Source organism: Bremia lactucae, linkage group LG6, assembly GCF_004359215.1.
Source record: "Bremia lactucae strain SF5 linkage group LG6, whole genome shotgun sequence".
Lineage (NCBI taxonomy): Eukaryota > Oomycota > Peronosporomycetes > Peronosporales > Peronosporaceae > Bremia > Bremia lactucae.
This window is the reverse complement of record NC_090615.1, coordinates 3,022,664-3,034,486: the sequence shown is the minus strand read 5'-3', so window position 1 is coordinate 3,034,486 and position 11,823 is coordinate 3,022,664. Positions and strand designations below refer to the sequence as shown.

At 46.2% G+C, this 11,823-nt stretch overlaps 2 protein-coding genes across 2 annotated transcripts; both read left to right on the top strand.

Moving 5' to 3' along the window:
• Positions 1–3,119: 3,119 nt before the first annotated feature.
• On the top strand, positions 3,120–5,342 carry CCR75_004309 (uncharacterized protein; the record flags this gene model as incomplete). The annotated part of the gene is made up of 1 exon (XM_067962395.1): positions 3,120–5,342. One exon carries the CDS (start codon positions 3,120–3,122, stop codon positions 5,340–5,342), a length of 2,223 nt encoding a protein of 740 aa, XP_067818045.1.
• Positions 5,343–5,503: 161 nt separating this feature from the next.
• CCR75_004310 (uncharacterized protein) lies at positions 5,504–11,614 on the top strand (the record flags this gene model as incomplete). Its single annotated transcript, XM_067962396.1, has 1 exon — positions 5,504–11,614. The coding sequence occupies one exon, from the start codon at positions 5,504–5,506 to the stop codon at positions 11,612–11,614; it is 6,111 nt and encodes a 2,036-aa protein (XP_067818434.1).
• Positions 11,615–11,823: the final 209 nt, after the last annotated feature.

Genomic DNA, 11,823 nt, shown 5'->3' with positions numbered 1-11,823 from the left:
GAACGGTCTTCCAACCGTTCGATATGATGAGCCTGCACCGTCTGCTCTAACAAGCGACGCTTGCCGCGCTCTTTGTCTAGTCCCTCCTCCAAATTATGGAGAAAGCGATTGATTTGTCGATCTTCGACTCTAGATCCGACACACAGTTCGGATCTAATTTTTCCTCCTCCGCCACAACCTTTGGTGGATTCCCACGGTGGTCAACGTTTCCTTGTGGAACGTGATGTGAAGGGGCAGCGAACGAGTTATCTTGTTCGCTGGCGCGGTTATCTACCTTCACATGACAGCAGGGAGCCTCGCTCCCAGCTGATTGTTGACGTTGAGGGCCTCGTCCGTCAGTATGACGAGACCCATCCGATGGATCAGAAGGTCCATCGGAAAACACACGCTCTTGGCGCTTGTAAATCGATTGCAAAACGTCAATTGCATCGCGCATCTCGATAGAGATGCGAGCCCTTCCCCAGGGCGAAGAAAAGGAATAGACATCCCCTTTTACTCGCTTCGTGTTGTCAACACAACACAACACGGACAGGATCACCCACGTGAGGCATGGAAGTCCTGCCTCACGTGACAACCGATGCAATTTATACCTTGCACCGGTTGAAGTTCGTTTGTAAGACTTAACACGAATCGCGTTAAGTCTTTGAAGCCAGGCTTCGCGTCCAATGTCTTTGACATTGCCAACGAACGCGCTTTAAGCTTGCATAAGCTTGACTTTATCTCGCTTATTGTTGCCACTATACCATCGATGCTTAAGAAAAGCATCGAGATAAAAATCTTCCTCAGCGCGAAACTTCTTCGAGCTGGATACAAGGGCATGTAGCTTTGTCGCAATAAATGAAGGATATTTATGTGAGGAGTAGTCTCTCCAGACAAGCTATGAACTAGCTGCTCGGTCAAAAGCCACGGCTTCTTCTCAGGGAAAGACGAAACTATTAGTGTCTACAATCCCCTGAGTGGTACCCACTGAAGCAGGGGTACCACAAGAACTTTTATTACGATGGCTTACGCCATCGTCATCACCACGCACAGAAATTTGTGCGGGTGACGGCACCGGAGACGGTGCTGGCGATGAGGAATCATCCTCATCGTCGGAATTAAACATGCATAGCGAATGCTATTAGCACGTCTACCCGAATGAGCACCCTCATTCGAAGGCTCATTGTCAGCCGCCTGACGATGATCAGGCGATTGTTCTGTTCTCTTCGAGTCGGCCATTTCGTCCGACTCACATTCGTAGTCGGCCTCCAAAGAGGGGTCGCATTCACGTGGTGTATCACCAAGTGCACCCGCAACATTTAGAGTTGCGGGAGAAGATGACACTACGGCAGACGAAACGTCTACCGCAAGAGACAATATGCGTCGCCCGCGGCTGCATGAACCGCAGCCGAAGGCGCCGCACTATTCGCATACCGCATGATATTGTTACCATGGGATAGAATTAAAAAAATGATGAATCGGACCAATCAACATCATTTTTAAATAAAGTGGTCTTCTAGTGACCGCTCTACCCAATTACAGTCAGAGTGATTGTCGTTTAAGGGAGGGGTGATTTAACGGGGTGTATCGTTACATGAAATTAAAACTTACAGGTTGTTAATTAATATATTTTCTAAAAGGTAGATGATATTTGGAGAATATTACTTTACATGGTAATATTCTAAAGGCTTATCCATTGGTAGATACAGACCATTATATCTACTTTCTCCGCGGGCCAGTCAGCGCTGGACGCGCGCAAAGAGAAAGACAGATAATACTTTTAGTACATATTTGTATTAAGTAGATAGACAAGAAGAACTTAATTATAATAGTACAGTTTTCATTTAACCCTCTTTAAAGCAAATGTCTTAAAGAGAAGACTTCCTCTGCACGTACTAGTGTACGTGAAGTGACGTGAGGCACCACTCGCACTGAGGCAGTGCGAAGTGTACTTGTACTGAAGCAGTACAAGTCGGCAGTGCCCCGTTACAAACAGTCACTGTTATAATTGTCAAATAAGGGCATCTCTTGCTTTGTAAAATGCCTCGACACGTGTGAAATGCTCAGGGGTGCCAGCGCCAACGCGTGATTGATCCATCAGCTCCCAAATTGCTGAATATCACCTACAGACCTTACCCGTGTATTAAAAGGGTCTAATTCGAAAGGTGCAGACACTGCGGCGCAAGCGTCTCGAGCTCCCACATCGTCTCTGGAAGCGTACAGCAACGAGGTCTTCACTAGCAACAAATGCAGCCTTTCCACACTAATGCTGCATTAAGACTCGATACCTTTACCAGTCCTTCGAAACTCAAACTATGAATGCTTCTTTCGAAGCCGTAATCGCTAATGTCTCGACTTTTGAAAAGATAAACGCCGAGCTGGCATTCGATGACCCCGAAGCGTACTGATTAGCGTCTGTGACTGCACGTCGATACAGCGAACAGTCTCATCGTCCCAGGTTACAAGCAATATATATTCCAATTGGGAATAAATTAGCAGCTAATGATAGGTACGTCCAAGTGCTGCACTAATATGTAGCGATTAATTGTTACGAAAATGACAACGACGCGGCCACGTTCGCCGGCGCCCACAAACAGCTCGCCCGAGGAATTAAAAACTAGGGTGCGGAGATTGTTGGCTGCTTATCGTATGAGCTTATGAATTAATTTTGTACGCACGGGAGCAACCCTTTGCTGTCACCTAAGAGCCAACGTAGCCAGATTGCGCCCAGTGTCTGCACCATTCGGATCGGATTAGACCCTTTCAATAAGTTAATAAGCATTTCATGCCAGGTAATGTCTAGACCCAGATCCGGTATTTACTTTGTAAGCAACGAAAAAATTGATTTCAAAAACGACTCGATTGTTCTATTACTATTAATTACAACGCTCGCATAAGAAGGATAGATTTCGTCTGATAATTTCTTCCAGACTATATAAATAATAGAAAATATCTAAATCCGGGTTTGAGGAATTTGGATTGGCTAAAAACAATACCAATTTTTTGAAATGAAGATTTCTGGTGCCTGCGAGATAGAGTATGATACGAATTGATACCGAAAGTAATAGCCGGCATTTCCAATTTTCAATTTCGTTATCCGATGCCTTCTAATTCTACTTCGAATTCTCACCATTAATTACATGTTCCGCGAAGAGAAGGGCAAACGATGCGAGCTGCAGCTGGACGAATTTCAGTCCTGTGACGAAAGCATTAATGATCTTTTAGTCAGTGCATCAGCATCTTGCCAGGAACCACAGGAACCGCGCATTCTTCCCAAGACGTCGTCGTCCATCCCACCCACCGAGTGTAGCCCGCCAGATGTCGTGTTACATTCTGACGGATGTGCCGTTGCTCTTCATTTATCGGTTTTAAAGCTTCGATGTCCATGGTTTTACAAGCAGCTGCGGCAGCTTCGACATTTATCAGCACAAAAGGAGGGATCGTATACTTTGAAGGTGCTACAGCCTGAAGAGCTGTGCGTGCTCCAAGAATATCAGAATGACGATTCTAAGTGCCCACTTCGTAATTTTCGAGCTCTTCGACTCGACTATGTGCGATGCGTAGCTCATAAATTTCACAATAAATCGAAATTAAGCGATACTAGTGGAGGCTCATCCATTTATCAACCCGACAGTTCTGTTAGTGTCCAGCCAAGGAAGAGGCGGAGGCATGTATCTGAGATAGTGACCGACGAAAACCAACCTGTCAATAATCAATGTTCAATGCCCAAGTCGCGTCGTGCAAGGACTCTGTTTATTGAAGCGGATGCTTTAAGTCCGGACGCTCCTTCTTGTCTGGAAGGATGTTGGGGGCTGCAACGAGGTGTGCTGCACGTGAAAATTGATGGAACAAATATTGGAGCTGTAGTCGCGGTAGTTGAGTATATTTACAGATTTAAAGTGAGGGTGATTGAAGAGAGCAATGCAAGAGAGGCGGCGAAGCTTGGACAGTGGCTGGGAATGCGACACACGATGCTGTATTATAGCCTGGTTCTTGCAATTCGACATGTAACGACGTCCACATGGATGGATATATTACTAGATGCTTCGGCCTTGCCAGATAAATTAATGCGTCGATTTCTATGTGATGATTTGATAGGTTTCATAAAGACGTTGAAACCTGAACAACACCCAGATGTTTTAAAAAATATGCGCTGTGTATATATCAGTCGAGTGAAACATCACGATGTTTTAGTGCGAGCTGTGATTGGACTTTTAAATAATATTAGGCTTGTCGAGTTTTGGAGAAATTTGCTGGATGGAGTCAGCAAGTGGATCAGCTATCGGTTCCAGATGTCACAGCCGCCTTCCCTCCGTGCAATGCACCGTCACTTTGCACCAGCGTGGAAACCGTACATGGAAAGAGAACCTGTGGAACTCGAAGTAAAATCTGGCGAGGGCAATTTGTTTACATTGTTAGAATTTGGCAATTTTCAACTCCAAATTCGCATTGATATTGTGGATGAAATGCCAATTTTGTGGCGAATCATTCGATCGTCGTCTCCACAACTTCTTACTTCTGATCCGGATGACTGCACAGCTCTTGATACTGATCCTCAATTTTGGATACGTGGCCAAATGAAGGTCAAGTACTGGCGTGCTCAGCCCAATCATGCCGAGGTCTTTCATGACGTTGTAATTGAATATCAACATTGTCTCAAGCAATACAGTCAGTGGGGTGATCTCGTTCCTCCATCGCCAACAAGCTTAGCTCCAGCTATCTCAACTGTAGCATTTCAACCTGAACATACAGGGAAAGCTCAATTTCGTGGCAAATTTTTCATTTGGGGAGATCCTGTGTGCAGTATGTACCACTTTTTACTGCAGACAACACTATTTTACTCAGCTCCGCATGGTGCATCAACGGAGCTATCGGATTTAATGGTGGTATCCGAGATGCAGCGTTTGCCTTTAGAGACACTAGAGCTAGTTTTGAGAAGCGATCGTTTACGCATACCCGAGGGTGAGCGAACCTTGCTACGATGTCTTAACAAGCTGGTCTTTGGCAACAGTTTTACGTATCTCGGGAGTTTGTCCAATCAATTGCCGCAAAAGTACAATGGTCGAGCAAAAGATGTTATTCGTCTCTACCAATGCATTCGGTGGTGTTTTATACCGCTTGATGATATCATGGTCACACTACGTCGCTCACCGCGGGAACTACAATTCTACGAATTGATTGAAATCGGGCTTCAAGATACGTTTCGTCGGTTTCTTCGGCGGCGTCCTTGGGGATGGCGCAAATATCGGCACGCATATCTGAAAAATGAGACAAATGTGGTCGAATTTAGAATTGAGGCTGGTGAGAATGAGCTGTCGCCGGAACACTTTTATTGTATTTCAAGGCCTGAGCCTTTTAACTGAATAAACCTTGTAAAAGACGCAGCTAATTCACACATTGATGAATCGAATTTCATCTTTTTGACCTTCAGCAAAATAATACTGTATCGAAAACGTCACTCCACATTTGATTGGTCAGCTGCGGTACCAAAGCACACAAGGCTTCGGACCAACAATTGTGACGAATGGCAGCGTTGCGCGAATTGCTGCTAGCAGTGGAGCGCGACTGTCACCCTCTAGATGATGCGCTCCTATCCTTCTCTCACTCGTTGTGCCTGTCTCCAGCTGTTAACACTGTTGATATTTCGCAAAACACTGCTGAGAGCTCATCCTCGCTAAGTCTGCAATTTTTATGCATCCACCCGCAATGCGAGCTTCTTTTGCGCGTGTGGCCCGACCAACACGGCGCCGGCAGTCGCTGGGAAAAGCGCGAAAGCTTTGCAATCTATTTCCACGTGATGACACATCTACTTCAAACACAGCAGCAGCACGATTTCACCCAGGCCGAAGCCATGGCTCTTCGTATGGTGCATGAAAAGACGCCGCAACTCGAAAAGGTGCTGAGCTGGAGCGATAAACCATTAATCATATTTCGAGCTTTAGAGCTTCTCGAGGCTTTGGCAAGAGTTAGTGGCACCGCAGCTCGCGAGCTCGTTCGGCTTTTTGATTTTCAGAGCTCAGCCTTCGTAGTGTTGTCGACGAGGCGCTGGAAAAGTCCCGAACTTTTGGATAGTGGAGAACAAGCCGTCGCAATTCCATTTCAGATTCGAAAAGCATATGTAAATTTGGTCTTAGTGCTCACGGCTTGTCCGGATACGAGTGTGCAACGCTTTGTTATGAAAGACGGAGGCATGACGACTTCACTCTATAAAAGCATGGATGGCGACACGGCTGAGGAGCTGATAAGTATATTCCAACAGCTGGAAAATTTGGTGCTTTTAAACCCCCAAGTGGAGCATAAGAGCAAGTTGGTTGTCTACAATGCCACCTGTGTCCATCAGTTGGTCGCCTTGCTCCACACGGGAGATAACGACACTATTCGCGATACAGCGCTGCGCGTTCTTCAATCGCTATTATCTTCCGACTGTGCACTCTATGTCGTCCCTTCGAAGCAAGCTCTTCGTCTATTTTACGCGAAAGCAGCTTCGTCAAACGTGCTCCTAACTGAAACATCCACGACATCATCCGAAGAAGCATATGCTCTTAAAGTGATACGCAATGCTATTGGCACGATTGGAATTAATGAACTCATACGTAGTGCTCATGCCCAAGCTTTGATACAGCAAATATTAAATAAGTACCCAGGATTTCTATCCGAGTACCTCTCCACTCTTTCGATACAACTCGAGCCAAAGCCAGTGTATCGCTGGTTTTGCATGGTCTCAATCCTTAAACAGTTATTATCGTATTCACTAGATGGAGCGGTAAGAGAACTTTCAAATCAGGGTGCTGCAACTTTTTGGTGTTCTCCACACTCGTTAGCTTCATGGCTTATTGCTCCTGGCAATTATCGGAAGGAGCTTTCTCGCTGTATCCAACACACGAATCACCTCGTCATCTATTCATCGTTAAGCGTAATTAAAGCCATACTCAAGCGCTACGTGCAGCTAGCGCCGGCTTTTGAGTCCTTGAAAATTGCCCCGCAAGTGCAGTCCGAATTACGGTTTTTGCTTCCAAGTCCAGAAGCTCTTGTCTCGCTGCTTCTTAAGCTGTGTGCCTCGTCAGAGCGACGTGTTGCGCTTGTTTACGTCCGTGCGCTGACCGTATTTCGTTTGTATTTCGAGTGCCTTCCAGTGGCAATGGGAGAGGTTAAAGCTGATTTTACAAAGTTTTTGAAATGGCAATTATTATATGCAAATGTAGCGGATCAGCGGATGCAGCGGCTTACTGGTGGTGAAATGCTGCAATTTCTTTCGGTAATCGACCCCACACGTCTTCGTATGCTATTCACAAATGAAAATTTTACTTCTCCCTCCAAGCTACACCAACTCCTGCTCTTTTACGTGTCTACTTCAAGTCACACGATGCAGGAGCTTGCTGGATCTGCGCTTCACCGGACATTGCTTGCAACGGACCTTTTTGGACACGAAGTGGACGATGCATATGGATGTGCATGCGTAGAGGTGACTTGCTGGCTCGATAGTCTGAAACATAGTGGTAGTCAAGACTGTGCTGCATTTATGGACCAGCTGGTTCACGTGGTTCTTAATGACCCTTTCGTGTATGTCGCAGAGTGTCGTCGTGTTGTCACAGAAGCGTCAACGGTTGTCTCTCTTAGTCCAATGAGTATTGCATTGATTGTGTTTCTAAAGGCACGCGAAACAGGTGGTATTAGCGAACTTTTAACGTACCGTCGAAATCCGTGCGTTGTGGCTTATGCTGTGCGTATTATTTTCGAATTGATGCCCACGAGCAAGTACCCGCAGCACTTTATCACACTCATAGCTAGCAGTAATGCGTTTAGTGCGGTAAACCAAGCAGAATCAAGCATACACTGTGACTATACCGATGTAACACTAAACGGAAACAATCCGAGCAAGAAGCGAAAGCGGTCTTTGAAAGTCAACAAAACTTCTGATGCATTTATGTGGCTACAACATTATTGTCAAGCGCTGGTAGAGAAGAAGCGCGTGAGCATTAATTTTGACATAAATTGGATAACGAAGGCACGTACACGTCGTGGCAGTACGTGGCATTGCTGTCGGGAAATGACGACTGCGTTAGTTAAGATGACGCCTGTAGAGTTCGCGGCGTCGTGGATGCAAATAGTGTGCGACTGTAACCACAGTATGGATTCAATCAATCCAGTATTACATTATCTCTCTGCGCGCGTAGACGTTGATATTGTTTCGCTACTGCTGTTGTCAAGCAAAGAGCAGAAAGATTCAACGTCAACATCCATTAGCATCAATGCACTCATGACTGCAATTCCAATGCCTCTTGTTTTTCAGCATGTACTTGTAAGCATCTCAAGTCATGAAGCTAAAGAGCAAGAGGTAATTATGGGCATTGTGTCGAGTATGATTCATCGCCGTGTGCAGAATCAGCAAGTAAACGCTAGCGAGGCAGCGCGCATTTGCGAACAGCTTCTGTACTTTTTGTCCTCAAGTCACGTTGCGTTTGTAACTTGCGGACATGATATATTCTGTATGCTCTTGATGCAGCTTTTGACACTCGCACTTGTCTCTAAAACCCCGTCGAAGATTGTTACGCGCCTATTTTTCAAGCTCCAGGCATTGGTTTCTAGTACGTCTGATTCAATTTTGAAGCGGCAGTTCCAAGCTGTCGAGGTTGTAGCATTTAGAGTGTATTTGAGCTTGGTTACAGAGCGGAATACATTAATATTGGGAATTATTCCGAGGCTATTCCATGACGCAAGTATTCCGCTCATTGCAATACTGGCTACATTTATTCCGTTCAGTATTGGGATTGCCGTGCTTGAAAATTTGCTACGAGTGCAGATGGAGCCCAATGCGCAACATGTCGTTCTTATTGCACATGTGCTGGCATCCATAGCAAGAGTTACAGTTGATGACACGAGCGAGATTCACAAAAAGAATGTGGGGCTTTCTTACAAGCTGTGGCAATTCTTGATCCGGCAAAGTTGCCGTAAGCAGCAATTGTCTTTATTTACTACTGGGCTAAAAGTGGTGGGCCTTTTTGGTGGGGTGAAGGCCAAGATTGCCATGGCGTCGATTGACACAACTCTCGTGCCTTTGGTGGTAGAGATGGCACAGACGATAGCTAAGCGTACGGAGATGCTGCGAATTATCATTGCTGCTGTCCAATTAAGTAAAGAAACTGATGATTTTCCTCGTGTTTTTGTCGAGCATACGGTCCAGCGACTTATGTGTGAACAGAACGATCGTGTCAAGTGTGAAGTGGTGGCAGTGGTCTTCAGCGTCTTTGCGCGCGTCGTTAGCCCCGCTCTACGTTGCATTGCAAACGGTTTAATTCCAGCTTGCTATGAAAGATTATTCTTTTGTTCACAAGCGAGCTACGAGGCCGAAATCGCCATTTTAAAGCACGTCTCGATCGACGCGGCTTTAAGTGGGAATACGAGCATAATGTATGCGCCTTCTGGTGCAATAGTGCAGAAGTTAGCCAGCACGGATTGTTTCGAACCGCTGACGTCGGTGCAGCTTCTAGGGCTCCTTGTGGTGCTGCGTAGTTCTGATTCACACGCACGTGCAGACGGTAGCCTACTGCCCTTACTCGTTCAAAGTGCTTTGTTTTGTCTTAAAAAAGCAAGTGCAGAGAAAGCAGAGCACGACTCTAAGGGCATTAGTTCCGATATTAGAGCAACCCTTTTCTTGATAAGTTGGGCTGTGGACAAGGCTATAAAGCATTCAATGCCTGATCAGCAATTAAAACAGGTCGTTCTACCACAAATGATAGCACTACGTCAAGTTGCAGAACAAAGTCATGACACATTTGTGTACCAAGGTTTTGTGGCGTTGACATTTGAATTATTACGTCTCGTAGATTTGAAAGCCGATTCTCAAAACGAGACTTTTGTTGCGCATTTGGAAGCTGTCATATCTCACCCGTGTTTTATCTGCACGCTGCAAAACTCATGCGATGACAGCGCCCGGATTCGCGTTCTTCGCGTGGTCGCGCAACTTGTCAGTATCACAAGTTTGTATACGCGCTCGCTCTTGCAGACATTGCTTCGAGCTTATTCTATGTCTCTTTCTCCTTTTGATCGATGTCTTCGAGTACTGTTTAACGAATTTCAAGCGCAAAACCTTGATGAGATTACGCTTTTGAGCTTCGGCTATCGCTTCGGAGCTTCGTCAATCGCGGCGTCATCGACTGTAAGCGCTCACGCGGATTTATTGGAAGATTCGGCGTGGGTGTTGCATGGAGGTCTTGAATCCAGCCGTATTCGTGCTACAGTCGAACACTTTTCGTTGGACCGTCAAATCTCGACAGCTGGTGACGCATTGATGCTGATTCAAGATGCAGCAAGTATAACAAGTGATTGCACGCTAAATCTAAATGAAGCGTACGACCCTGCGTTTCTCATACCCATGCTGGCACACTTTATCTCGTCGTCCGTCTTGTCGACTGCAGGCATTGTACAACAAGGTCTCTTGGGTCTCGCCATTCGTGCCACCTCGTCTGATTGCGAGACCATGCGTCAGTACGCGTTTGGGATCCTAGCTCACGTCCATGAGTTGCTGCAGGCAACGATCGAAACTACTAGTAGCTTTGCAGCAGGGCGTCAAGTGCATTTGTTGCTTGATGTTTTTCGTCGTGGTGTGCGCCATCCGCTGGACCAAGTGCCGTCAATTGTCACGGTTTTTTTAAATGATGCACTTGCAGTATTGCTTCGACCGACCCACGTGCTATACGCTCCCGTGAATCACTTTTTACTGGCTCGTACCGCCATTGATCTGGCTGATGTGCCCATGTTTTACACACTATTCAACAGCCAAGCGCCTCTTACGTTTCGTCAAGAGCGTTCATGGCTTCTCCATACACTTCGTCGAGGTATACGCAACGACGCGGACGTGCAGTTGCTGGAACGCCGTCATGTGCTTCCAATGCTCCTCAGTTTTTATAGCTCAGAGTTAATGGACACTCACACTCAGCCGTTGATTACGAGTATTTTAATGGCAGCCCTTCGTACACGATCCGGAGGGCTTTATTTGGTAAGCAAAGCAGCGCTGCTTCAGTGGCTCGCCGCACAATTTGTACGACACGAAGCTGTGGCTTTAACAAAACGTGCTACTTCAGCTCAGCTACTTTCTCTCATGGAATTATTGGAGACAGCCCTCCAGGAGAGCGTATGGGATGAGCTGGACGCACCGCAGCAGCATTTGACGTCGTTGCAGGCAGTCGGTACTTTCTCAGCGATGCACGCCGCGTGCAATGCGCATCAAATTGACGCCATGACAGACGATGTCGTTGCTCACAAAGCTGCTAATATTGCAGATTTAATTATTCGCCGCGCGAATGCCGTGTCTCCGTTAGAGCTGCTGACCAAGGCTTTTGGAATGCTTCAGCATAATACAAGTGCTCTTGTAAGCGCCGAAATCGTGACGAGACTTCTGTCACGATGTGTGCAGCAGCAGCGTTCATTGTGCTATGAGAGCTGGTCTGTTTTACTACGCAAGGTGACTTCTGTCCTAGTCCAATGGAGCGCAACGAACTGCATGGCCCAACAGCAGCAAGCGAGGCTGAATTTAGAGCAGCTGAAAGCGATTTTGGATGAAATACCAAGCTTAAAGCAGCGTCTGCTGCCTATAGCGGCCGACTCACGCATGGTTTGTGTCCCTGCAATACTCTAGACTGTTATTACTTTTTTTCTGGCTACATAATGATCAGGTAAAAATCAACATTTCGTAAAATGTTTAGCCTTCCCTAAATGACAATCTCTCTGACGTCATTGAATAGAGTGGTCACTATAAGACCCGTTCACCTTCTTCGTCCACACCCATGGTGCTGACGCATCACCTCAACCACCACTCGATTTAGTGTCGCCGGTGCGTTTTTTAGC